This window comes from Eumetopias jubatus, unplaced genomic scaffold (genome assembly GCF_037043125.1).
Source record: "Eumetopias jubatus isolate StellerSeaLion01/CBP00866 unplaced genomic scaffold, mEumJub1_p1.0 scaffold_8, whole genome shotgun sequence".
Taxonomy (NCBI): Eukaryota; Metazoa; Chordata; class Mammalia; order Carnivora; family Otariidae; genus Eumetopias; species Eumetopias jubatus.
In genome coordinates this window covers 80,957,885-80,984,448 of record NW_028274814.1, presented here as the reverse complement: position 1 = coordinate 80,984,448, position 26,564 = coordinate 80,957,885, and the positions used below count along the sequence as shown (strand labels likewise).

The window sequence follows — 26,564 nt, the reverse complement described above, 5'->3', positions numbered from 1 at the left end:
ACTCCACCATTATTAAAGCACATTCTAAAGAGGTGCTGGACTCAACTAACCGCCCAAGCCCATAAAGCACAAATTGACCAAACTGCACAGCCAAGCCCTTCAGATCTGAGCATAAATAGGACTGGGGCACCTTGCAGAGCACATTGGAGTTTCCACAAGACTCCAGACCTCATCCCTGTACTCCACAACCGGAACCTCCAGAAGCACCATGACCTGCGGATCAGGATTCTGCGGACGCGCCTTCAGCTGCATCTCAGCCTGCGGGCCCCGGCCGGGCCGCTGCTGCATCACGGCCGCCCCCTACCGCGGCGTCTCCTGCTACCGCGGCCTCACCGGGGGCTTTGGCAGCCACAGCGTTTGCGGCGGCTTCCGCGCCGGCTCCTGCGGCCGCAGCTTCGGCTACCGCTCCGGCGGCGTGTGCGGGCCCAGCCCGCCCTGCATCACCAGCGTGTCGGTCAACGAGAGCCTCCTCACGCCCCTCAACCTGGAGATCGACCCCAATGCGCAGTGCGTGAAGCACGAGGAGAAGGAGCAGATCAAGTGCCTCAACAGCAGGTTCGCTGCCTTCATCGACAAGGTGGGTGTCCTTGATCACACCCTTCCTGAGCCTTCGGTTCCTGGGCTAGGCACTGAAGAGAGGAGGTGTGGTCCAGGGGAGCTCCCAGTCTGATGGAAGACACGGACACACACCCAGGGCACCCGTGGACCAAAGACATGAGTATATAGACCAGAGGCTCCTGATTTGATAGTGTTGCTATCACATGCAACCTCCGTCCAGGCACGCAGGTCCCCACACAGAGAGACAAGGACAGGCTTGGAACTGGCATGCCAGAGCAAGAGGGCAGTCCATGCACGCAGGCACAAGAATGCACATAAGAAATGGGAAGGGGACCAGAGGGCCATCCTATGGGTGGGTGTCCTGGACCGCAGCCTTCCTGTACCCAACCCACACTCAGGACCTAGGCTGGGCACTGGGTCAGAGGCAAAATAGAGACCTCTGGCGGGCTCCAAACCACATGCCACCTGGACTCACCAAGCCTGGATAAGTCAACGTCCCTGAGAGCAGGGACTGACATTTCCCAACCCTGGCTCCCATCCCTAAATTGGAAACTCCAGACACAGATGACAGTCAGGAAAGCCAGAAGTCACCTTGTCTCCCACTGCCCCTCTCTGCCAAATCTCTGCTGAGGTACAGGCTTGGGAGCTTACCCTAAAGCAATCAGCCCCACCCCAAACTGGCTTTGGGACACCAGGAGCCATCTGACCCCCTCCTCATACCCTGAACGCAGGTGCGCTTCCTGGAGCAGCAGAACAAGCTGCTGGAGACCAAGTGGCAGTTCTACCAGAACCGCAGGTGCTGCGAGAGCAACCTGGAGCCCCTGTTCGAGGGCTACATCGAGACGCTGAGGAGGGAGGCCGAGTGCGCGGAGGCCGACAGCGGGAGGCTGGCCTCAGAGCTCAACCACGTGCAGGAAGTGATGGAGGGCTACAAGAAGAAGTGAGTGCGGCCGGGAGGATAGTCTCAAGAAAGGAAAGGGGATTAAGCCAAAGCAGGATAGATTCAGGTTAGACCACAAGAGGAACTTTCCAATAGGAAGAAGACAGTGACAGGAAGCCTGTGAGGACAAATGCTCTGGGAGTTCACACATTGGAGAGAGGGCAGCCGCTCCAGCTACCTCGTCCTTATGTGTTGGTTTCATTAATTCCTCAAACGTTTATTGACATCTACTCTGTTCCAGGTGCTATGCTAGGCCCTGAGGCGGGATGGGGAGGGCTGAGGGGGGCGCCAGAACTCGTATGGGCTTCCTGCCCCCCCCCAGGGAATTACAATCCAGAAACAGAAGGCCTACAAAAATGTGCACGGCACCCCCAGCCCCAGTCACCACCCACATCAGGAATGAGAGCCCCTGAAACTGGAAGAGCCCTGGGTGACAGGTTGGATGAGTGCCCAGAAGACAGGGATGGACAACACACTTTTTGATTCTTTGCCTACCTCCCAAAGATCCAGTTCCTGGGATGTGTTTGTCTGGGCCTTCATTCTCTTTTTTCTGTTCAAATCCCAGCCTATTAAAGTTCTAGCCACTGAACCTTGTGCCCTTTATCTCCAGATACGAAGAGGAGGTAGCACTAAGGGCCACGGCTGAGAATGAATTTGTGACCCTGAAGAAGGTGAGCGACCCCGGAATACTTGCCCCCCAGCTCAGAAAGCAGGGCAGAGGCAGGAGGGAGCGATCTGTAATTCAGAGAGGCTGAGCGACTTCCCCAGTATCACATAGAGCAGCTCCCCGACCCCCGCCACGCCCCAGTCCTCCCAGGGTGGCCCCCGCATCGGAGCACACCACCTGCTTCAAGCAGGACACTCTCGTCTTCCGTCCGAGGTGACTCCCATCTGGCCGATGGCCTCCCACCTCCTCCTGCCCTGTGCCTGCCAGGGAGTGGGCGTTCCGAACTACTGTGAGTGAAAGAGCCCGTGAATGCTAGGGGGTGGCCACATCCTCAGGCCGCCAATAGCTGTGGAAGGCTGGCTGAACAGTCCTGTTGTTCCTCACCCCTTACACTTGATCTGCCACAAATGCCATCACATGGACCCCCTCCCACGTCCTTCCCACCATCTCCATAGGAGGAAGGCAGGGGTTACCGTAAGGAAACTGAGGCGCAGAGGTCAAGGGTCTTGTCCCGAGTTGCCCTGGTTTGGAAAAGGCAGAATTGATCCCTGAGACTTCTTCTGACCACAGATCTAGATTTCTTTCCCTGAGGTGGGAAAGAGGGCTGGGGCATCATTAGAATGGGCCCATTTTGCACCAGAGCTTAAGTTTCAGTGGTAGTGCAAGATGTGGATTCTGGAGCAATCATCCAGTAGGTACCAGGGGAAGTGCCTGGAAACCTCACGGTCCCCTCCCTTACCCAAACCTGCTCCTGACCCCTCTAAGTGTATAAAGGATCCCACCAATGCCACGATACCAGGCATTAGGATGAACAGCTAAGGAGGGTCTCCAGGGAGTTTGCCCAGCCCGGCGGGTGCCCTCCCAGGTGGGGAGAGCTCTGTGTGGCCTTCCCAATGAGACACCGTGCCCCCTTCTCCCCTTCAGGATGTGGACTGCGCCTACCTCCGCAAGTCAGACCTGGAGGCCAACGCGGAGGCCCTGACTGAGGAGATCGACTTCCTGCGGCGCCTGTATGAGGAGGTGAGGGGCCGCGGACCAGGCAGAAGACTGGCAGCCAGCCTGGAAGAGGGGGCTCCGGTCTAGGACTGGAGTTGGCCAGGGATTTGGGCTGGGGCTGCAGTCCATGAGGCTGTCATGTGAGCAGGGGCTGGAGACCAGGGAAGGGCTGAGAAGATTGGGTCCACACTGTGGTGGGTGAGGCTGGGGTGTAAACAAGATCCTTCCATCCTCCCACCCCCCACCGTCTGCAGGAGATCCGCGTTCTCAATGCCCACATCTCAGACACCTCGGTCATCGTCAAGATGGACAACAGCCGGGACCTGAACATGGACTGCATTGTGGCCGAGATCAAGGCTCAGTACGATGACATCGCCAGCCGCAGCCGGGCTGAGGCTGAGTCTTGGTACCGCAGCAAGGTGAGGGGCATAGGACACCTGCCTCCTAGACTTGGCAGTGGCAGGGAAGCCAGGTATTTAATAACAGGGTGTCTTTTGCTTGGAAATTCTGATCCCTAAGATGGTAACAGAAGGGCAGACAGCTCTCAGGTTACAGTGGCTGGGCAGGGCTGCCACATATGGTTGCACAGGCTGAGCACTATACAACCTACCAATCATCTGTGGTGTCTGAGTGGGTGGGAAACTGCATCTGGAGCCTCAGGAGCATCTCTGCTTCCCCCCAGTGTGAGGAGATGAAGGCCACGGTGATCCGGCACGGGGAGACCCTGCGCCGCACCAAGGAGGAGATCAACGAGCTCAACCGCATGATCCAGAGGCTGACCGCTGAGGTTGAGAATGCCAAGTGCCAGGTAAGGATCACCTGGGGCCTCTCCAGGGTAATACAGGCAGTGTGTGTCCTCAGTGGATCTCACCATTCATGCTCCAGCCCATTTGCATGACTAAAGTCCTTGGTTGTGGACCCTCGAGGGCACCTGGCTCATGATGGGAGAGGCCTGTTCTTGGGGTGTTCCCTGCTGGAGGAGGGGAGAGGCTGGACACATCCAGGAAATGGACAGAGAGACCCAGGACCATAACCCACCTTGTTCTCCTCTGGGCCCCCAGAACTCCAAGCTGGAGGCCGCAGTGACCCAGTCGGAGCAGCAGGGCGAGGCGGCTCTGAGCGATGCCCGCTGCAAGCTGGCGGAGCTGGAGGCCGCCCTGCAGAAGGCCAAGCAGGACATGGCTTGCCTGGTCAGGGAGTACCAGGAGGTGATGAACTCCAAGCTGGGCCTGGACATCGAGATCGCCACCTACAGGCGGCTGCTGGAGGGCGAAGAACAGAGGTGGGGCCCAACCCAGCCTGGCTCTGAGCTGCTTGTTCCTGCCCCCTTGAATAAACAGCACCCTTTCTCCTGGGTCAGGAAGGAGGACCAGGGATCTAGGACAGCCTCTCATTCATCACTTTGGGGGAGGGGGTGGCTTGGGAGGGCTGTTCTCTCAGACCCTCTGCTCCTACCCTGACCACTGTGGACCCCACCCCCAGGGATTTGGGGAGCTCTATCTGCAACTCTGGCCAAATCACTCATGTTGCCTTTTTCTTCTTCCCCCTCAGACTATGTGAAGGCGTTGGCGCAGTGAATGTCTGTGAGTAACACAGCCCCCGTGTGCATTTATTCCCTTCTAGAAGGAATGGCAGAGTTTGGAGGGAGGGCTTCCACTGAAGGCTAAATGGGGCTGGCATCGCCGCAGGAGGGATTGGGGTCAGAGAGCAGGAAAGACGGCAGCTCTGGAACTAGATGGCCCTAGTGTTGCAAGTAAAGATTCTCCGGACTTTGAATACACGGAGCTCGGGGCCTGGGGAGGGGCGTCCTCGGGGAAGCTGATGATCCAACCCCCCCAGAATTTTGACTGAGCCTTTGGGGTTCGCAGGTGTCAGCAGCTCCCGGGGCGGGGTCGTCTGCGGGGACCTCTGCGTGTCCGGGTCCCGGCCGGTGACCGGCAGCGTGTGCAGCGCCCCCTGCAGTGGGAACCTGGCCGTGAGCACGGGCATGTGCGCCCCCTGCGCGCCCTGCAACTCCGTCGCGTCTTGTGGCCTGGGCAGCGGCGGCGTGGGCTCCTGCGGCATCAGCTCCTGCGGCGTGGGCTCCTGCACTAGCAGCTGCCGCAGATGTTAGACCCCCGAGCTCAAGCCGCGGGCCTGGTGTCTCTCCCACCCAGCCTCCAGGTGGAGCAAGCTCTTGACTATTTCTCTGGCACTTTGAAAGGTCTGTCCCATTCCCAGCCTCTCACATCTGTGTGTGATCCCTTCCTCCTCGATTCTGCTGCCCGCGCTGGGAAAGGCTACCGCTAAAAAGAAGTCCCCTTGATGCCCATAGGAAGGGGGCTCAGGGGCCGGAGGGCCAGGATCAGGGCCCAACCTGCGCTGCCCTGGGTGATGGTCGTACCCCATCCCCTCACTATTCCCCTTCCATCTCTGCCGTGTTCATCTCTGTCTTGATCTGTGTTTCCAATAAATCAATGTAGCCAACTCTGAGCCTTGTCTGCGCCTCTGTAATCCACAAGGGTCCGGGTATGGGAGGGTCCCCAGAGTTACATGGAGCAGAAAAAGGTCTAGTCTGGGGTCTCCAGCACAGTCCTCTGTCCCTGGGCTCACAGCAGTTTCAGATTGAGCCAAGGGTTGTGCTAGGCCTCTACACAATGTAATTTTATGCAAACAACTGTAATGATCTTATCCACCATGATACATCTTGAAGATGAAGAAGCCAGAGATGCTCAGTAACTGGGCCAGTGCCCCACAAGTTTCAGTGTCTGCCTGGTGTTTGAACCTTGTATGCACCACTCGTGGTCATTTCACTAACCCACAGTTGCCTCCCAGAAAACATCCTGTGCATATCTGTAAATTGATGGATAACAAAAATTAGATTCACCAGCCACTCAAAGCTTAAGGAAACACCACTCATTGCTTTGCTGGGGAAGACTCATGCCTGAGCAATTTATGAGAATTCCTTAAAGGGTAAATACATGAACACAATTTAAACTTTCAAAAAGCCTTTGATGTGGCTACGTTTTTTTTCTTTTAATGGAGTCCTTTTGGGGTTTGGAGACCTGCCATAGCTGATAAATTACCTCCAAAATAGGAAACAGCACATAGCAAGGAGATGAGGTGGCACGGAGGTGAGCACATAGACTCTGGAGCCAGATTACCTGGGTCTAAAACTGGGCTCTGTTCCTTCCTGGCAGAGTGACCTTGGGCAATTTACTTGTCCTCTCTGTGCCTCCATTTCTACATCGCTAAAGTGAGAATGATAAAAAAGCATCTACCTCCTAGGGCAGATAAGAGGACTAGGAATTTCATACACATAACATGCTTAGACAATTCCTGCCACAAAATAACCACGATATGCACTTGCCATTAGCAGTGTACTTTTGCAGAATATAAAGTGGAAGTCCCTCCAGGGAGCAAGGCCACGGCCAGCCTCCCATGAACATCTGTAAACTAATTACATTTACACATTTATATCATATTATACTTATATCTGTGATCAGAGATAGCAAATAGAGAAATCTCCACATCTTCTAGAGCCGTTGAGCTCCTTCATGCAGAGAACTGTTTCCCCCTTGACACTGATGAGGCTCTTACAAGGAGCAAAGAAAGTGGGGAGATGGCCCCTCAGCTTCACTATGGGCAAAGCAAGTCCCTGAATATACATTTGTACAGCAGGGTCAATTTCTAAACTTCCAGGCCCAGGCCCAGAAAATGGTAACAGAAATCTAAGTCCCCATCCCTCAGGCCAGTAGAAATAAACAAGAATATTGAGAGACCAGAAGCGAGTGGTCTGAAAAGAACATGCTCTTTTAAGGGAGAAGATCAATCCAAGGCCTCCCATCCACCAATATGGCCCCTCTCCCCTCCTAATGGAATTCTGAGCAGGGCAGAATTCTAGAAGAGTTCCAGAGTGTGCAACTGTTCCAACGAGCCCTCTGTGCTGTGACACCACACAGCTCAGAAGCAGGCCACCAGGAGTCCAGACCTGAGGCCCAAACCAAACCCCAGCTCTGTCACTCTATCCCTCAGTTCAGAAGCCACCCGCAACTCCAGTCCCAATGAACTTCTCAATTCTGCCAACTGACCCCTCTCTTCCTATCCCACGGGTCTCATCAGCCCAGCTGGGCCCTAATAACCTGCCAAACTTACTCTCAGCCTCCCTCCAGCTCTAACTTTCGGCTTTGTCCTACCCCAAGAGCACAGTCCTCACCTCCCTCTAGTTCCCACTCCTGGACAGGCTCAGGAAGAGAAGCAAGAGTGAATGAATCAAGCACATTATACTCATGATGCCGAATGGTGAAAAAAAGGGAACACCTCACTGTGTGACTTTTAACAAGTCACCTCCCCTCATTCACTAGTGAAATAAAATGTTTAGATAAGATGGCTGCTAAGGTCCTTTGCCCATTTAGAGCTCTGTCAGTCTTCAGAAGAGGTAGCACAGGACCAGGAGCTAGAGGAAAGTGGGGAGTCCATGCAGCTGTGCTGGGCGCATGCTGTCTGTACCTTGATTCCGTGTAGCTCGCTGTCGGGTGGGCAGCTGTGAGTAGAACAGTATGATTGCCTCCAGGTATACGCACAGCTCTGGGTATCTGTGGGGCAGCACGTGTGTGTGTGTGTGTGTGTGTGTGTGTGTGTGTGTGTGTGTGTGTGACTTGTGAGCCTTTCTAGATGTGTCATTGTGTGTGTGAATGTGCCTATACCTGTATGTATGGACCGAAGGGGTGAGTTTTGTGGGTACAGGTGGATAGGACGGCAGTGGGAGCGCTCAGGTGGCCTCGTGCTGGTGAGGGAGGAGGGGGTGATCCCAGATGGAGAACTGGACTAAGGCAGAGGCGGGAGGGAGGTGCCGCCAGTTATCACACTGGGGAGGTGCCCCGGAGGTGCCAGATCTAGCCGGTGGGTTCCCCTAGCTCCCCTCCCGCCCTGTAGACTCCCTAGTTCCACCTGCGGCAGCAAGAGACCAGCCAGCTTTAGACTTGTAGAGCCTTCTGTAAAGGTGCCCAAAGCCCAGTACAGGAGATAGTAATGACATTTAAGTAATTCCTACTATGTTTTAAGCACTTTACATATAGCAATATATTTTTCCACACAACCCTGTGACAGGTACATTCATATTTTACAGGTAAGCCATGGTGCAGAGAGGTCAAGTAGGGAGGAAAACTAAAAGGGATAAGTGAATCTTCACCAGTTAGATTTGGGGAGGGCAGGACTGAGGTTCAGAAACAGGCAGCATGTGGCCAGGATAACAGCAAGACTGGGAACAGAATCCAGACCCTTCTTCCCTTCCTCCAGGCTGGCCTGGCTGATACACTGCCGCTGGAATTACATCAGGTAGGATTGCATTTAGACTCATCAAGAGACTCCCGAGGGGTTTCCGTGAGGTGAGACACATTAATGGTGGAAGAAGGACCCAGTGCGTCCAAGGACAGAGTGGACCAAACATAGAGCCTTGCTCAACTAGTTCGTATCTACCACATGGCAGGCCCTGGCGATGGGTGACCAGGACAGTCACCGGTCTTGAGGGGTTCATATGGAGATGCCCACACAGCTAAGTTATATCTGTCATGTTTCGGGGCTATTAAGTGTGAGGCAGGCATGAGGAGCCAACAGAAGACTGACCCCTAGTGGTCCCCCCTTCTCCTGAGATGTGATGACTCAACGGGTGACAATCCGCCTCCTTTCAGAAGTCACCTCCACTAACAAAGCTTCTAAATAGGCTGGTAAATGACTCTCTATAAATGCACCAGACAGTTCTTTCCCGCCCCAGCATGGAATGTGGCCCGTGGCCAAGGGAGCCACTCAGAGAATCGGTTCCCAAACCGCAAACATGGCTGGTGGCCCACACAAGACACGCAAGCCTGACCTGGCAGCCCTTGGGATCCGAAGGGACATCAGGCTTGGGATTTGAGATGGGAAAATGAGAGCAGCCAGTCCTCCGTGATGTAGGCTGCAGAATGCTCACCATAAATCCTGCCAACAGCTGCTGGTGATACTTCCTTCAGCACTTCCTTTGACCTGATCAGCACAGCAGCTGGGAAACCCTGACCTTGAAAAGCGTAGACCGTCATTACCTCTTGGCAAAATGCAGGGAACATGGAGCCCAGCTGAGAAATCTCGCAGAAGGGTGGCTCTGCTTTCAGGCAGTGACTTTGCACCGCGAGTATGGTAAGCGTGTTGACACCGTCAGTGTCGACCCGTGTTGAACAAATGGGACTCAAGTGGGTCCACGTCCCCTACCCCTCAGGCTGGGAGGCAGCCTTCCAGCCAAGTTTCGGTCTCATTCTTCTTGCATGAGACTGCTCTGTTTACCCAGGAAGGGGGCCTTTTGGAGACCTGTTTTCTGGGCAACGACCCAGGAGAACACAGCAGACACCCTGGCACTACTGTACCTTAAAAGGTAAAGCCAGGGCCTCTGGCCAGTGACACACCTTAACCCCACCCAGGGACAGAGAAAGCAGAAACCATTGTTCCCAGATGTGCTGATGATGTAACCCTTTGTGCAACAGAAAAGAATGTGAGCTCACCGAATGGAAGCTTCTCTTGGGCTTATGGGGCAAAGAAAGCCCAGAAACCCAGCCCTTCTCTGGCCACCCCACCCCCCAGATTGGCCTATCTTCTGCCCCCGCCCCCCGAGGCCAGTTGCCTTGTGAAAACTCAGAGCAAACTACACCTCAGACCTAGAAGTAAGAGGCAGAGCTGGAACCCTCCGTCTGATTCCAAAGACACGCCCTCCTCCACCAAGGTAATGTTGTTCCCAGCCCGCCATCAGGTCACTGGTTAAACTAGAACCCAGGCCTGGGCCACCCAATATTCATATTCCCCAGCCCCAATCTGCGAGGGCCATCTTCTCCAGGGCCCGTGCTCAAGTGCCCTTGCCAGGGCACTAGAGAATGGTTCGCTCTCATCTGCATCTCACTCCATTCTCTTTTGGGCTGCTTTCCTGGTTTCTGGCCTGCCTCCCTTCCAGAACCAGAGTGCCTTGTTGACTCAGCGCTACACCTGACCCTCAGAGGCCATTCTGTAAGTGTCTATAGAGCCAGTGTTGGGGTGAATGAAGGCAGTGCTCCGCAGGGGTGGGGGGCCTGAGGCTGGGAATAAGCAGATCTGAGGAGGAATTACCCCTTCTTTCACTTTCCCCAGGGGCCCACAGTTGCCCACCCCTACCACCACCAACCCTTAGGATCTTGGTTCTGTGATATCACTGCCAGCTGAAGTCACGTGGACCCACACACCACAGGGGGAGGGTTGCTTCCTGGTAGTGTCCCCTCCTTTTCTCCCCTCCCCCCAAACCCCCTCCCAGCTTCGTCTGTGCTCTGGACACAGCTTGAGGAATCCAGGCACAAACAGCCCCGGGGGGGCTCAGTCCACTGAAGAACTTTTTATTGCAAAGGAGGAGTCTCAGGGAAAGAGGAGTGGGGGGCAGGTCAGAGGAGCAGGGTACTGTGTCCAGGTAAGCCACCAGGCCTCCCCCAGTGGCACAGCGTCCCCGCTACCTTCATGCAGGGGACAGGGCAGTCACCACCCGGTAAGTGAGATTCCAAGACTTTACGCTCCGGGGTGGGGGGTGGGGGGAGCAAGAGGGAAAGATGAATTGAGGCCAGGTGGGAGGGGGCGTCTGAGGCACAGGGTCAAGTCCTTGGGGCAGGAGCTAGGGGTCTCTGACTTCTCCGGAGCTGGGCAGGAATGTTCAACATCCGCGGGCGCCGCCGCAGCCGAAGCCGCCCAGGCAGCCGGGGGAGCCGCAGAGCGCGCAGCCGCCGCCAGGGGCGCTCGTCTCCAGGGCGCTGGAGCCCGCTCCGGGAGGCGGCAGGCGGGCGGGGCCCGAGGCTGAGCCGAGCCCGCAGTGGGGAGAGCTGCCCAGGGCTGAGAGGACAGTGGCTGTCGGAGAGAGCCGCTCCGCCCCGGAAGGCAGACAGACAGACTCCTCTCCAGAGGGCAAATGCAAAGACCATCCTCCCCGCCCAGACAGGTGCAAACTCCCCAAAGCAATGATAAACAGACCTCTTCCCCCAAGAAAGAGACTCAAGAATGCCCCCTCCCTGCAGTCGGACTCACAGATTCTCCCCACGCGAGAATGAAACAGTCTCTTCCACAAGGACAGACCCCACAGAACCTCCTCCCACACCCCAGGACAAACCAACAGAACCTCCCCAAAAAGGACAGACCACAAGACATCCTCCCCCAACACACACAAAGAATTACCCCCACGAGAAGAAAGAGTCCCCCCAAAAAAGGGAGACACAGTGGAAGCAGAGCCCTTCTCCCTTCCCAAAAGAATACACCCAAAGGAGAGGGGATAAGGTTTGACTCCTCTAACGCAAACTAGGTCTATTATTTACTTACAGAAGTTCCCTGCCCCAAATCCCAGACCAAGCCTGCAGGAGAGAAGGAGGAAGCAGGTGAGTGAATATACCTCCTGGGTATAATAATGCCCATTCTCCAAAACAAAACTCTCCTGGCTTTCCCCCACAGGCAGAGATCTGTCTGTCTGGTTCTCTCAGATCCCCACAGCCCTTTTGCATGAGACTCCTCTGGACCTTAAACTCAATCCTTCCTCCTTAAACTCAGACAGGTCAGTTTTATTGATAACTTCCTGGAGGAGGTTCTCAAGAAGGCTAAGATCTATGCTTTCTTTGGCCTAAACTTAGCGTTTTAAAGGGGGCCTTTTAAAGGACACCACAGAGGAAATAGCTCAACTATCTGAAGAGTATTGGTCAAGCCTCACCCAGGCACTTTCTACCTGTGTGTCCTTGAAGCGGTCCTTTACCCTGAGACTCAGTTTCCCCATCTGTAAAATGGGATTGACAGCACCTCTCCCCCGGGGGGTGTTGTGGGGTTGAAAGGAGAGAATAAATGCAGCCTGTCTGTTGCATAGTGGGCTCCCTTTCCCTCCCCTCGGCCTGGGGTACCCAGCTGGAGCTAACAGCCCTTGGATCTCTACTGCCTAAGGTTAAAAGCCAGGCCCTACCTATTCCCATAAACCCTGCCTTCCCCAGGCCTGGGGGAGAAGGGCAGAACTGAGGAGAAGGCACTCTACATGGGGGACCTTATCCCCCCCTGGCTGGGCCTTGGTCCCTGCAGCTGTCTCGATGGACAGAGTGACCCCAGCTCTCTGCCCCTGCAGGTGAATGACTTCACAAGTTGTCCCATCCCACGTGCCAAAGGTGCTCATCAGCTGGAACGTTTTGTCTAAAGGGCCTCAAGCTGGTGGGGAGAAACCTGCTCCAGGAGAACAAGTCCCTGGATACCCAGGTCATCTCTCCCCACCCCTCTCCAGCTGGTGAGGACCCAGATAGTGACCTCCCTGCACCCCTGCACTCCTCACCATGGCCACATCCAAGGCACCGCCCAGCCCTCACCTGCTCTCCTCGCCCTCCAGCAGCTTGCGGTAGGTGGCGATCTCAAAGTCCAGGCCCAGCTTGACGATCATGAGATCCTGGTACTCACGCAGCTGGCGCGCCATGTCGTGCTTGGCTCGCTGCAGGGCGGCCTCCAACCAGGCCAGCTTGCCCTGGGCGCTGTCTGAGGCACCCTCCTCCTGCTGAGCTCGTGGCTCCGTGGCTCTGTCTAGTTCACAGGGCTGGGGGCAAAGGGAAGACCACCGACAGGACATCCTTGGCTCCCACCCTCCCCTGCTTCAAGGATCCAGACCTTTCTCAGAGGGCCAGTGAGGGAGTAGAGATCATTGAGGAAAGGGCCTGCCTGTTCCAAAAAATACGGTGTGTGTCTGCTCGGCTCCCAGGATGGAGACTTGGGGCCAGCCCAGGCTGGCTGAGAGAGAGCCTGTCACATCTAGTATGTGACTCTTCCAATAGGAGCTACGATCCAGGGAGCATCAAATGCTCCTGAGCACATCATGCTGGGATTATTGTTCCATCAGGAAAATTAACTGGAAGAATATCCTTTCCTCGCAGGAAACTAGCATCTATAGTCTCTGCGGAAATACAGCGATGATGATGATGGTGATGATGATGATAAACGCTTGCTGCTTAGGGAACTGGGGTGAGAGGGGTGGGTATCAACACAGCTGAGGCGGACAGGAGACTGAACCGTGACAGGGACACCAATTCACTGTGCCACCCCCTGGAACCTGAACAGCTTGCTCCTCCTCATAGCCATCAGTTCCTAAAGAAGGGCGAAGCCCTCCGAGCCTGAGACACTTGCACCTGCAGAAAGCAGGGAAAAAACAGAGAGCAAATGCCCTTTCCTCTGCAGGTAGAGCATGAGCCCGGGGGCTCACCAGGGCGGCTGGGAGGGAAGAGAGGAGGTTGAGAGGCAGAGAAGTGGGGAGAAAGAGAGCATCCATGTGGGAACCTCTCCTTTCTAAGGCCTAGAGCCTGAGCTGCAAATCTGAATGCCTACAGAGGCCTGGCTGGAGGCATCAAAAAGGTAAAGGCCAAATGTCAGCTATATATCAATAGTATCCAGTTCCAGAAAGAAGTATGCACATTCTCATTCTCTTGCAATCACCGGGACCTCTTGCATGTTTTCAGTCTCTCACTTCTCTAACTGAGAGACATGGGTCAGGTGCCTTTTGTCTTCTGCAAGGATAACAACAGGGCCGGCCAAGATGATGATCAATGGCAAAGAGCCCTCTGCTTCTGTGTCAAAGGATGCAACTTGGGGCGGTGGGGTCTGGGGCCCACAAAAGGAGCACGACCCTGTGTGAAGGCGACAGAGAAGGCAGAGGCCTCTCTTCTCTAGCCAAATGTTGCCAAATCTGCACATTTTTAAAGAGAACCCAGAAAACTGGATTTCTAGGTAAAATCTTGCAATTTCTAAAGGTGGGCTCAAGTTTAATGCTCCGTAGGACAAACATAACACACAGATAGCAAAAATGCACATACACATAAAAAGTGATTTGCAAACAAGCATACATAGTTACATATTTACCTACCTCTTAATTACTTGCCCACACCAAAGACAGAGTCCTAGGCAAATGCAGCATGATGCACACACACAGCCACACTCCCGTTTGCTCAGACACTCACAAGAAGACACTCTATCCATCTATTCCAGAGGAGGGGGGCTGACCAGTCTAGTTGTCACATGATAATGGACACCCTCCCACCATTCCTCCCTCGCTGGTGCGCCCCCCACGCAGCCACCCCTCACCTGACTCTTAGCGCTGTCCACCTCCGCAGTCAGCTGCTGGATGGCCTGGTTAAGCCTGTTCAGCTCCTCCTTGCTGTGCCTCAGGCTCTGCGTGGGTTTCTGCACGGTCGCCTCTACCTCCTCACACTGTGGGGTGGAGGCAGCCCAGAACGGGGGAGGGTCAGGGAGATGAGGAGAGCCAACAAGGGCACCAACTGAAGCCAGCAAGACGGTCCCTGTACCAGCCCCTCCACCGTCCATCATGGACAGATCCTCTAACTTCTCTGGACCTCTCTTTCTCCATCTGTAAAATGGGGATGGTAATCTTTTCTATCCCAAGGGTTGTGGAGAGAATGAAACACGCTTGGCGGGTGCGCTGGCGGGCGTTTTCTCAGATCTAAAGATGCCAAAGGTAATGGAAGCAGAGGGCACAAAAACAACGATGCAGGGTGATACGCTGTTGAGTCTGTGCACTGGCATCACTTAGGGTGTTGCAGTAGTTAAACTTCAGGAAATCAGTTATGGTCATGCACCACATGTGATCACCTCAATTAATACAAAAACCATTTTTAAAAACCCAGCAGTAATTCCTAATTTAAAAATACTTTTAAAACGGGGCGCCTGGGTGGCTCAGTCGTTAAGCGTCTGCCTTTGGCTCAGGTCATGATCCCAGGGTCCTGGGATCGAGCCCCGCATCAGACTCCCTGCTCGGTGGGGAGACTGCTTCTCCCTCTCCCACTCCCCCTGCTTGTGTTCCATCTCTCGCTGTGTCTCTCTCTGTCAAATAAATAAATAAAATCTTTGAAAAAAAAAAACCTAAGAATAGGAAGAATCTTCCTTAATTTGATGAATGCTGTTAATCAGTGACATGGATCCCGATTCCAGCTCCTTCCCCAAAGCAAGGCCACTGTGGTGGGAGTGGTGTCTGCAAGGGACAAAACCAGGGGGACTTTCCCCTTCCTGCGCCTTGTCTCCACACGCCAGTCCATAACCAGCCTGGGCTGGGGACGACACACGGTGCCTTATACCGTTCAAGGTCTTTTACCTCCACCATCTCACCAGGGCTCATGACCACGTATGAAGTAGGCCAGGTGGATGTCACTGTCTCCATTATCTTTCCTTGGGCGAGCTGAGGCTCACTACCTCTACCATGCGAGGAAGTAGGGACCTGGCGGGCCACGAGTGACCCTGCCAGTCAGTAGCTGAGCTGGACTGCATCTGAAGCCCGTGCTCTTTGCTCTACACTCGGAGGAACATAAAGTCACACACACTCTTTAACCCAGAGAACAGACACTCACTGTTCACACCAGCCCAGTGCAAATTGCTTTCCAGGGCAGATGGGGTGTGGGAAATGGATATGAACAATCAGCGAAACATCATCTCCTGCCTATCTCTGCCCTCGTCCCACAGCCCACCCTTTCCTGCTTCCATTCCCAAAAGCTGCACATAGCAGACAAGCTTGTGCCTGGCTGGGTCCAACAGATCGGGGCAGAATCTAAGACCCCCCTTATTCCATGTGTCCCAGCACGCCACGTGGACAAGTCTCACCATGATGAAGAGAGCTATAGTCACCTCCAAGCCTCCGGTGAGGACCTAAGCCCAGCTCCAGCCCAAGCAGCTCCCAGAATCCTTGCCTCTGAGGACGTAGCCTCTCCTTCCTGGGGGCTTTGTGACCTCACCTTATTATAACTGCAGAGTTCTGACAGGGGCTGGAAGGGGCAGTTCTGTCAGCCTGGATAGGAGAGTGGAGGTCTCTGGGCTGGAATGGGCCTTGAAGGAAGGAGGAGAAGGAAGGAAGCGTCCTTCAGGTGGAGGAAATGTGTGAAGCCAAGGAGTTTGGGCATACGGAGTGAGAAATAGGGAGCCACAGAAGGTGCTCAAGCAGACCACCACCTTGGTGTGCTATGAGGAAGATCTATCTGGTAGCCCCATGTGGGACTCTTCCTAATCACAGCATCCTCTGTCCCTAACCCCATCCAGTCTCCAAAGTAGCCACGATCCTGGGGTTTTGTATGAAGCATGTCCTTTATTATCATGTGCATATGAATCCCTAAGCAATTGTTTAGTTCTGCCTAACTTTAAACTTTATAAAAATAGAATTACACTGTTTCTATGACTTGCTTTTCCCTCCCCAACATTCTGTTTGTGAGATTTTGACACATGTAGCGTTATTTATTGTTCACTGCTGTCTAGTATCCCAGCATGTGATTATGTCTCCATTCTGTTAGGCGTGTACACATGTGTACTTTTGTTTTTGTGCTAATAACGCTGGTAGGAACTTTTAGGTAGCTATCTGCTGCTATGCTTTCACAAGAGGTTGTTTAGGGTACTGGTTGTCAAACCATTTTTTAACAACACTCAAAGTAAGAAATATATTTTATATCATGAATCCGTACCTACATATTTATGCACATAAGCAGAGATAAGTTTCATGAAGAACTCACTCCTACTGCGTACGATGCACTCTGACCCCCTGAGCATTCACCTTAACATTGAATTTATGGCCTTATGTTTTAGGTAAGATTTTCTGTTTAGGTTTGTTGGTTTTATCTTTAGGTTTTCAATTAGGCCTTCCATGAGGTTTCATGTCTTATAAATAGTATATTGATTTTATTATGTATTTAATAATACAATGAAAATGAATACCCATGAGCCCACTTATGAGCACAAGAACCAAATGTTACTAGTAACTTACATGTGCCTGCACACTCCGTCCCCAGCCTGTCCCCCACTCCTTCTTGCTCTAGGGGCGACCACTTCCTTGAATTTGTGTCATCATGTCCTTGCTTTCTTTTCTTCTAGTTATATCACACACATGCATATATCCGAAAAAAAATTTTTTTTCAGTTTTCCTTGTTTGGTCGGGTTTCTTTTTTTTTTTTTTTTTTTAAGGATATCACTTACAAAGGGACTTGCTTTTTTTTTTTAACATTATGGAACAAGGAGTCCTCCACTAGGATTCATGGCATCCTATTACATAAATACACACCACTATGTAACTCTGTTTTGTTTTGCTTTCTCTTATAAAGATGGTGCTATGAATATTTTTCTGAATGTCCCTTGATGGACATAGGTGAGGATTTCTCTGTGATACACGTGTAGGACTGCCATTTCTGGATCAAATGTTCAATATTACAAGACAAAAATTATTTTCCAAAGCTGTTGTAATAACGATTTACACTTTGATCAGATTCATATCTGTTCTGACACATCTTAATTTTCAACAATGAAATGATATAAACAGTCTTATTTTTGGTTTTGCCTTGCATTTTCATGATTCCTATCGAGGCTGACTATCTCTTTAAATGTTTATTATCTGTATGGATCTCCTTTTCTTTTGCCCATTTTTTCTTTTGGGTTTTTTTTGCCTTATTTTTATTAGATTCTAAGTGCTTTTATATTTCTATATAAGTTCCATTACACTTTGTCACTTATATGTATTACGAATATCACCTTCAAGTTTATGGCTTGTCTTTTCACTTTGTGCGTATTTGATAAATAAAAGTTCTTAATTTTAATGTCTAATTTTCCCACCTTTTCCTTCATTTTAAGCATTCATTGTGCCTTGCATAAAAGTCCTTCCTTCTCCTAGGTGGCTCAGTTGGTTGAGCGTGTGCCTTCCACTCAGTCATGATCCTGGGGTCCTGAGATTGAGCCCCGCATCGGGCTCCTTGCTCAGTGGGACATCTGCTTCTCCCTCTCCTTCTGCCTGTCCCCCTGCTCATGCTCTCGTGCTCTCTATCTCTCTAAAATGAATAAATAAAAAATCTTTTTAAAAAATCCTTCCTTATGCCAAGGTCAGAAAGACATTCACCACCTTTTTCTTCCAAAAATTTTAAAGTTTTGCATTTGACATTTATAATTTGAATTTACTTGGGATTGATTTTGTATATAACAGAAGACAGGAATCCAGTTCTGTTTTTTTTTTCATGTGTTTAGCCAATGCATAGTCCCTTCTTTACTACTGATCTGCAAGATCACTGCTGTTGCGTATCAAAGATACTGCTATAGATATATAAAGTATATATATAACTTTATATTATTACATATAACTTTAGTTGTGTGTGTGTGTATTTTTTTTTTTAGGTAGTCTCCATGCCTAGTATGGAGCCCAACACAGGGCTCAAACTCATGACCCTGAGATCAAGACCTGAGCTGAGGTCAAGAGTCACTCTACTGGGGCGCCTGGGTGGCTCAGTCGTTAAGCGTCTGCCTTCGGCTCAGGTCATGATCCCAGGGTCCTGGGATCGAGCCCCGCATCGGGCTCCCTGCTCCGCGGGAAGCCTGCTTCTCCCTCTCCCACTCCCCCTGCTTGTGTTCCCTCTCTCGCTGTGTCTCTCTCTGTCAAATAAATAAAAGGAATCTTTAAAAAAAAAAAAAAAGAGTCACTCAACTGACTTAGCCACCCAGGCACCCTATTATATATTATATTTATATATAGTTAGCATATTTAATATATTTATGTAATATATATACACAAGAATGGACAAATTGATCAATGGAACAAACTAGAGAGCCCCTAAATTGACATATATTATATATTTTATATATATGAAACATATATGTTTATAATATATGTATAATGTTTTATATATAATGTATGTTGTATTATATATCATAATAAAACTATTATACATAAAACATCTAATATGTATATAATATATATGCTATGTTTTTATATATATATTATATGTCAGTTAAAGGGCTCTCTAGTTTGTTCCATTGGTCAATTTCTCTATTCTTTCATGAATACTACATTGAATTAATATCTTTATAATTATCTCTGAAAGGGCAAATACTCATTCATTCTTTATTATCCTATTTTTTCTTTTATAGTGCCTTGACTCTTCTTGATCGCTATTCTTCACCATAAACTTTAGAATCAACTTGTTAAGATTTAGGTAAATCCTTATTTGGAATTTGATCATGGTTGCATTGACCCTGTAAATCAGTTTAAGGAGAATTAATATCTTTATGATAATGAAGCTTCCCATCTATGAATATGATCTAACTCCTCATTTAGTTAGCACTGCTTTGTTATCTTTCACTTCACATAATGTTTATATTTCTCTAGATATAGGTCTTTCGCATATTTTTTAGACTGGGTTTTTAAGTCATTTTATTAATTTTTATTAATCTTGTTGAGATAAAATATACATACAATAAAATGCACACATAGTCAGTATACAGTTCAACACGTTTTGACAAACGCATGCCCCATTTTACTACAACTGAATGAGGGTATAGAACATTTCCATCATCTCAGAAAGTTCCCCGATATCCCTTTGCAGCCCATCTCCCTCCCATCCCAGACAACCACTGATCTAATTTCCACCACCATAGGTTAGTATTGCCACTTCTAGAACTTCGTAGGAATAGAAGCATTCAGTACGTGCTCTTTTGTGTTTGCCTTGTTCACTCAGCTCATCCATGTCACTTCATGAATCAGTAGGTCATTCTTTTGTATGTCTGGGTCATATTCTGTTGTATAAATATATCTCAGTTTTGTTTGTCCATTCACGTGTTGTTTCCGGTTGGGGGCTATTCTAAATGAAGCCCCTATGAAATCCATGTACCGGTCTCTAAGTAAACCTATTTTTCATTTCTTTTGAATAAATACCCAAGAGTGGAATTGCTTTGCCTTTTGGTAGTAGACATTTAACTTGATAAGAAATTGCCAAACTGTTTGCCGCGGTGACTGTACAATTTTACCCTCCATGAAAGCTCCAACTGCTCCACACTTTGTATCATCGGTCTCTTAAATGTTAGCCTTCTCCTGGGTGTTGGGTTTTTCTCATAGCAGATTTCCCTGACGACTAATAATGATGAGCAAGCTCCCATGTGCTCATTGGCCCTTAACACATCTTCTTTTGTAAAGTGTTGATTGATATCTTTTGCCCCATTTCACTGAATTGTTTGTCTTCTGTTATTGAGGGGTTAGTTTTTAACATAAACCTCTCATGTAATTATTATATGATTGGATTTGAGTCAGCCATCTTGTTTTTTGTTTCTCACTTGTCTCAGGTGGGTTTTTTGGGTCCTCTATTGCTCCTTTCTGCTTTCTTTTGAGTTCATCAAATACTTTTAAATATTTATTATTATTTATTCTATTGAAATATCTTTTTTGGGGGCACCCAGGTGGCTCAGGTTGTTGAGTGTCTGCCTTCAGCTCAGGTCATGATCCCGGAGTGCTGGGATGAACCCTGCATCGGGCTCCCTGCTGGGCAGGGAGTCTGCTTCTCCCTCTGCCCCTCCCCCCTCCCCCTGCTCATGCTCTCTCTCTCTCTCCTCACTCTCTCTCTCTCTCAAATAAATAAAATCTTTTAAAAAAAATAAACATTTTTAAATGTTTTTTATTTATGATAATAAATATTTGTTTTTAGTGGTTGTTTTAGAACTAAAACTATACATCCTTAATTATCAAAGTCTCTTTGGAGTTAATACTGTGCTACTCCACACTTCACAATAGTGTAGTTCATTGACCCGCCTCCCCATCATCTGTGTCATCGTTGCCAGATCTTTTACTTCTACGTACATTATAAACAATATTATTATTTTTGCTTCAAACAGCCAGTTGTCTTCTTGGGCACTACAAGGTTCTTGGATCTGTAAATTGCTATTTTCCACCAAGTATTCCCTCAAATATTTTCTCACATCATTCTCACCTTTTTCCTTCTGGAACCCTGAATATGCATGTGCTAGATTATTCGATACTGTCCCACAGGTCTCCAAGGCTCTATTACTTTTTCTTCGATCTTTTTTTCTCTGTTGTTCGGATTGGAAAATTTCTATTCATCTGTCTTTAGTATACAGACCCTACCCCTGACATCTTCAGTCTTTCATTAAGCCCATCCATTGAACTTTTCATTTCAATGAATGTACTTTGCAATTCTGGAATTTCCATCTTGTTCCTCCTTCTAACTTGCCAGACCTTTTTGCTAGCTCAGTGATGCATTTAAATATATTTTAAGTATATTTTTTCAGAACTGTAAGTGACTAATGACAAAAGGGTTTTTCAGAGGTCCTAGTCTGACATTTTGCAAGAAAAGAAGTTCCCAGTGGCATTTTTCAAAGGAAAAAATAGGCAGGGTTCTGTGACTTGTTGGGTGGGGAAAATGCTATCAAAGGGTTTGAAGCTGGAATACTAGAAAGAATTGGTAAAAAGAGGGAAAGCTGGCGAATGGGCATCAGTACAGGGGAAAATGACGAGGTGATTTCAAGGCATTTTGAATTCCAAATATCAGTGCAACATTCAAGTGGAGATGCCCTGTGGGAAACTGGAAGCCTTAGAGATGAATTCATTTATTCTCTTAACATCGATCAGTGCCCACTACAAGGCAACACTGGGCCAGACACTTCCTGACACTGGAGCATTCCCTCTGGAGTCCTGAGCCATCAGAACATCCCTCCTCAATGTCCCCAGCCTTGACACCCACTTAAATAAATATCTGGCATGGCCTTAGCAGCCCCCACCACATTGAATGCCCTCCTGGAAATCCCACCCACCCTTTCCAGGACAAAAATAACGGACAGAAAGATCGAAAGCATGACAGGAACCATGTGACTCTATTTTAAGCACCAACAGCAGGGAGCGAAGGAAGTTCTGGGAAAGGAAGGGAAGAGCAAGAGTTTGGGGAAGGGCAAGACTGAGGGGTGGGGGCTGAGGGACTGTCCTCTTCATGAGTCAAGCGGCCCAGATTCCTCCAACAGAATATATCCATGTGCCTCTCCTCCCAATATCCTTCCTTAGCCTGAGGGAGACAGGAGACAAGGAGGGAGACTCCCACACAACAAGAAATGAGAAGTGGACGGCATGGAAGATGGGCCAGGATGAGACGAAGCGGTTACACCCCACCACCACGGTTGGGTAGGGCAGAGGGCCAGCCGGGATCCTCAGGGAGGGTGAGAGAGCTGGGGGCCTGGTGTTTCATCAAGCCCAGCCAGCTTGACACTTCTTACAGCTGCGGCCACAAGCTCCTATCCCACAGTATCTGATGCCACCGGAACAGATGGATGACTGAAAGGTCCCCGCATACAACTCTGCCTGAGAGCTGCTCACACCACACTGGCACAGGGATAATAACAAGTCCAAACCTTTGGCGGGGATGGGGAGCTGGTTCCAAACAGCCCCCCGCCACCACCTAGAACACCCTCCCTACCAGCCAGGAGCACCCAGGCCGATGGGGTGGCTCCTGCTCATCCACATCTCCAACGGTAAGGAAAGACAACATGAGCCTCCCTGTGGCCTGTCCCCTGGACTCCCACCCTTTACTGGAAGGGAGTCCATCTTGTGATTTAATCTCAATCCCTTCTTAATCTATTCTTCTATCACTGACTTCAGGAAGACCTCCCTGGGGACAACCAAGCTGATGAAACACTTTAGTCCAGAAAATATTTGACATCTTGAAAGTAGACAAGTGTCCTTGGACAGGGAGAAAATGCGAGCTTCCTAACAATGGGAAACTAAGACTTCCATTCGGACAAGCATGGTGTGAGGAATTAGTCCACTCATGACCTGTCATCCAGCCCCCTCGTCATCACTGTGAGGCAGGAAATGAAGGAAACCCCTTCTCCCTGGGTCTCTCCACCCTCAGAGCTAAAACGTTCTTCCCACTGCCTAACTGCAATGTCTCCCTCCAGAGCCAGAATCAGAGCACTTGCTGCCCTCACACGGCCTAATGTAGGAGAGACAAGGTCAGTGTTAGGTGTGGGCACAGAAGTAACGTGGTCACTAGCTCGGAACCCAGTCGCCCAAGGAATCATTCAAGATTCCCCAGAAGGTCAGAGGAGAAGGCCTGGGGTGCAGCATCCCCAAAGGCTCAACATCCCTCCAACCCTGTCCCAAAAGAACATAAGGGGCAGGCTCTCCCAGATCCCTCTGAGAAGTGGGACCTGCCAAATGCAGTAGGCCACAGAGACCCCTCTACCTGCCCCCAGGAATCCAGCTCCGGATTGCTGCCCCACCCACACCGATGGGCTAGCTGATCGGGAGCAATCCAGTCTCCCTGAGCTGTTTCATCTCCCCAGTACAATAAGAGTATCTTCTGTTTGCCCTCTCTGTTTGAGGCCTCCTTTTCTCCTGCTTTCTAACCAATGGTGTTCTGGAACCAATTCACAGAGCCTGTTTTGCACATTTCTAGCCCACCCTCCTTGAAGTCGCAGTCGGCCATGACGAAGAGTTTACACACTGAAGTTGGCAAGTACTGTAAATAGGGGCGTTTTCTTCCTCTGAGAGCCAGTTCTTAAACATTTACCAGCCAGCCACTGTCCCAAGAGGCATGTTAGAAATCAGGCAGTGGACCTCAGCTAAAATTCTTCTCCTTAGCCTCTCCTCAGGGCTGGGAGGGGCCCTGAAGTTTTCCAAGATGGCAGCAGCAGAAGAAACGGGCGCTGGAGAAGTCCAGGAGCAAACAATGGGTCAGGCCTATGCTGCGCTGCCCCCAGCAACCCTGGCTGCACCCACCTGTGCTCCTCGCCCTCCAGCAGCCGCCTGTAGGTGGCGATCTCGATGTCCAGGCCCAGCTTGGAGTTCATCACCTCCTGGTACTCCCTGACCAGGCAAGCCATGTCCTGCTTGGCCTTCTGCAGGGTGGCCTCCAGCTCCGCCAGCTTGCAGCGGGCATCGCTCAGAGCCGCCTCGCCCTGCTGCTCCGACTGGGTCACTGCGGCCTCCAGCTTGGAGTTCTGGGGGCCCAGAGGAGAACAAGGTGGGTTATGGTCCTGGGTCTCTCTGTCCATTCCCTGGATGTGTCCAGTCTCTCCCCTCCCCCAGCTGGGGACACCCCAAGAACAGACCTCTCCCCTTCATCGGCTGAGTCTTCCCCAGGGACCACAACCAGGGACGCTGGTCAGGCAAATGGGCTGGAGCATGAATGGTGAGATCCACTGCGAACACACACTGCCTGTGTGACCCTGGGGAAGCCCCAGATGACACTTACCTGGCACTTGGCATTCTCAACCTCAGCGGTCAGCCTCTGGATCATGCGGTTGAGCTCATTGATCTCCTCCTTGGTGTGGCGCAGGGTCTCCCCGTGCCGGATCACCGTGTCACCGTAGCCTTCATCTCCTCACACTGGGAGGGGGGTGGGGTGGGGGAGGAGGGGAGCAGAGATGGTCCTGAGGCTTAGGATGCAGTTTCCCATACACTCAGACACCACAGATGATTGGTAGGTTGTACAGTGCTCAGCCTGTGCGACCATACGTGGCAGCCCTGCCCAGCCACTGTAACCTGAGAGCTGTCTGCCCTTCTGTTACCATCCTAAGGCTCAGAATCCCCAGACAAAAGAGGCCTTGTTAATATATGCCTGGCATCCTTCCCACTGTCATATCTAGGAGGCAGGTGTCCTGTGCCTCTCACCTTGCTGAGGTACCAGCTTTTGGCTTCAACCTGACTGCATCTGTCAATGTCATCATAGTTAGCCTAGATCTCAGTCACAGTGCAGCCCATGTTCAGGTCCGGGCTGATATCCACCTTGATGATGACTAAGGTGTCTGAGATGTGGGCGTCGATGACCCGCGTGTCCTGTGGGGGCCAACAGCCATTCACGTCACCTATACCATCCAGAGCCAAGTAGAACACTGCTCACATTCCCCCTTCACACACACGCACATGCCCCAGAGCCACGATTTCCACAGCCCTCACGCCTGCAGACCCTTCTGTCCGTTTCCTCTGTACAAAGGCTGGTCTGGGACAGAGTGAACAGGGATGACTAACGTCCTCCCGGCCAGTGCTCACCTCCTCCACCTGGCATTCAGGAAGCCCATCTCCTCCACCAGCCCACGGACATCAGCCTCCAGGTCTCCCTCAAGCACATAGGCACCGTTCCCCTCCTGGAAACAACGTGCAGGCAGTTCCTAGTGATTGCAGAGATTTTCAAGGGGACCCTACCTCCCCCAGTCCAACCCTGGAAGATCTCCAATCCCATTCCGTGCCCTGCAAAGCATGTCAGAGGCATAGATCCAGAAGCTGAGGGGTGGAGAACTAAGTTCTCCCTTCTGCTCTAGCAAAACATAGTATGAGACTTTGGGGAGTTCTTTTCTCTCTCTGGGCCTCTCTGTAAAGGAAGATCCAGAGAATTCCTGCCTTGTGGGTCTCCCGGGATGTGAGGAGGAAAATGCCCTTCCATGGGTGGAAATAAAATATGAGCATCTTAACTGAAGGAGGGAGTACCGGATGTCCCCGAGGGTGGCCACAGGCAGACCCACTCACTGGCTGATTCTGACAAGCTCATTCTCTGCTGTGGTCCCCAAAGTGACCCCTTCTTCATACCTCCACAGGGAAAGCGCTTTGGAACTAGGGAAATTATCAGAGATTTGGCTAGTAATGCAAGGGAGGAGAGACCACCCAACATGACCTATCACATCCCTCCCCCACGATTTCTGAAATATCCCTCTCACCCACATCCCTAAGAGTACATTTCTCTAACGTAAATAAGCATTACTCATTTTAAAGATCTTGGGTTGTTGTTTTTTTTTTTTTTATTACTCTAATAAGCTGATTGCCTGAGCTTAGATCTGGGAAGGTGGGTGAAAACAGCAACAGGATCCAGTGAGTGTAAAGAGTCGAGCAGAGGTGATGTCTTTTCTTTGCAGCCCTAGTACCCAGCATGATTTTGGAATAGAGTAAGTGCTCAGAGCAGGTCCACAGGGTGGGTGGATGAGTCGGGAGAGGGCCCCTGTCCTGAGGTCCTAATGCAATGGGGAAAGGCTCTTAGCTGATATTTCAGCTTCTCTTCCCTTCATGTGTCTGCCTGTCACTGTCTCTCATGCTGATAAAAGCACCAAGTGGGTTAATGAAGGAAGAAGTTTCCAGGGCCAGTAGGTTTGGTGGCTCCCAGTTGTCACATCATGTAACCCCTTCTAAGAAAACAAACCTTCCCCACCAACTCACTTCTTGTAGCCCTCCAGCCCCTCCTGCACGTGGTTAGGGCAGAGGACGGCCGTGACACAGCAAGGCTCTTTGAGTGGTCATATGGGAGCTAGATTTGAGGACTCCATTAGGGGAGCTAACGCAAGAGGATCCACAGGTTATGGCGAGCTAGGCTAGAAGAGATAAAGCCAGAGGAAGAAGAGGATTCTGACCCCTCCTTCAGTGCCCCTCCCTTTTAGAAACTCACACACCTGGGTCCACCTGCCTCACCATGTAGAGTGGCCGTTTTGTCACCTTTATGGGCTTGGGGGATTTCACCGCCGTTTCTCCTCTTTCCTAGGGTAACGTCGTCAAGATGGGGCTACACTCAGGTAACTCTGAAGGCTTGGCAGCATTTCTTCCACAGTTGGGGTACTGAGGGTGCCCAAAGAATCAAGGTCAACCAAAGTCTGTGG

The 26,564-nt window shown here is 50.8% G+C and overlaps 2 protein-coding genes across 2 annotated transcripts; one reads left to right on the top strand and one right to left on the bottom strand.

Annotated features, from left to right (window-relative positions):
* The first annotated feature begins 208 nt into the window (after positions 1–208).
* LOC148163754 (keratin, type II cuticular Hb1) lies at positions 209–5,274 on the top strand. Its single transcript, XM_088025595.1, has 9 exons — positions 209–577; positions 1,290–1,498; positions 2,109–2,169; positions 3,090–3,185; positions 3,416–3,580; positions 3,844–3,969; positions 4,223–4,443; positions 4,713–4,744; positions 5,030–5,274. Exons 1-9 carry the CDS (start codon positions 209–211, stop codon positions 5,272–5,274), a joined length of 1,524 nt encoding a protein of 507 aa, XP_087881721.1.
* A 5,559-nt stretch (positions 5,275–10,833) lies between these two features.
* LOC114225721 (keratin, type II microfibrillar, component 7C-like) lies at positions 10,834–23,410 on the bottom strand. Its single transcript, XM_088025722.1, has 6 exons — positions 23,386–23,410; positions 22,911–22,915; positions 14,262–14,387; positions 12,506–12,726; positions 11,490–11,521; positions 10,834–11,009 (listed from the first exon to the last, which is right to left on the bottom strand). The coding sequence occupies exons 1-6, from the start codon at positions 23,408–23,410 to the stop codon at positions 10,834–10,836; spliced, it is 585 nt and encodes a 194-aa protein (XP_087881848.1).
* Positions 23,411–26,564: the final 3,154 nt, after the last annotated feature.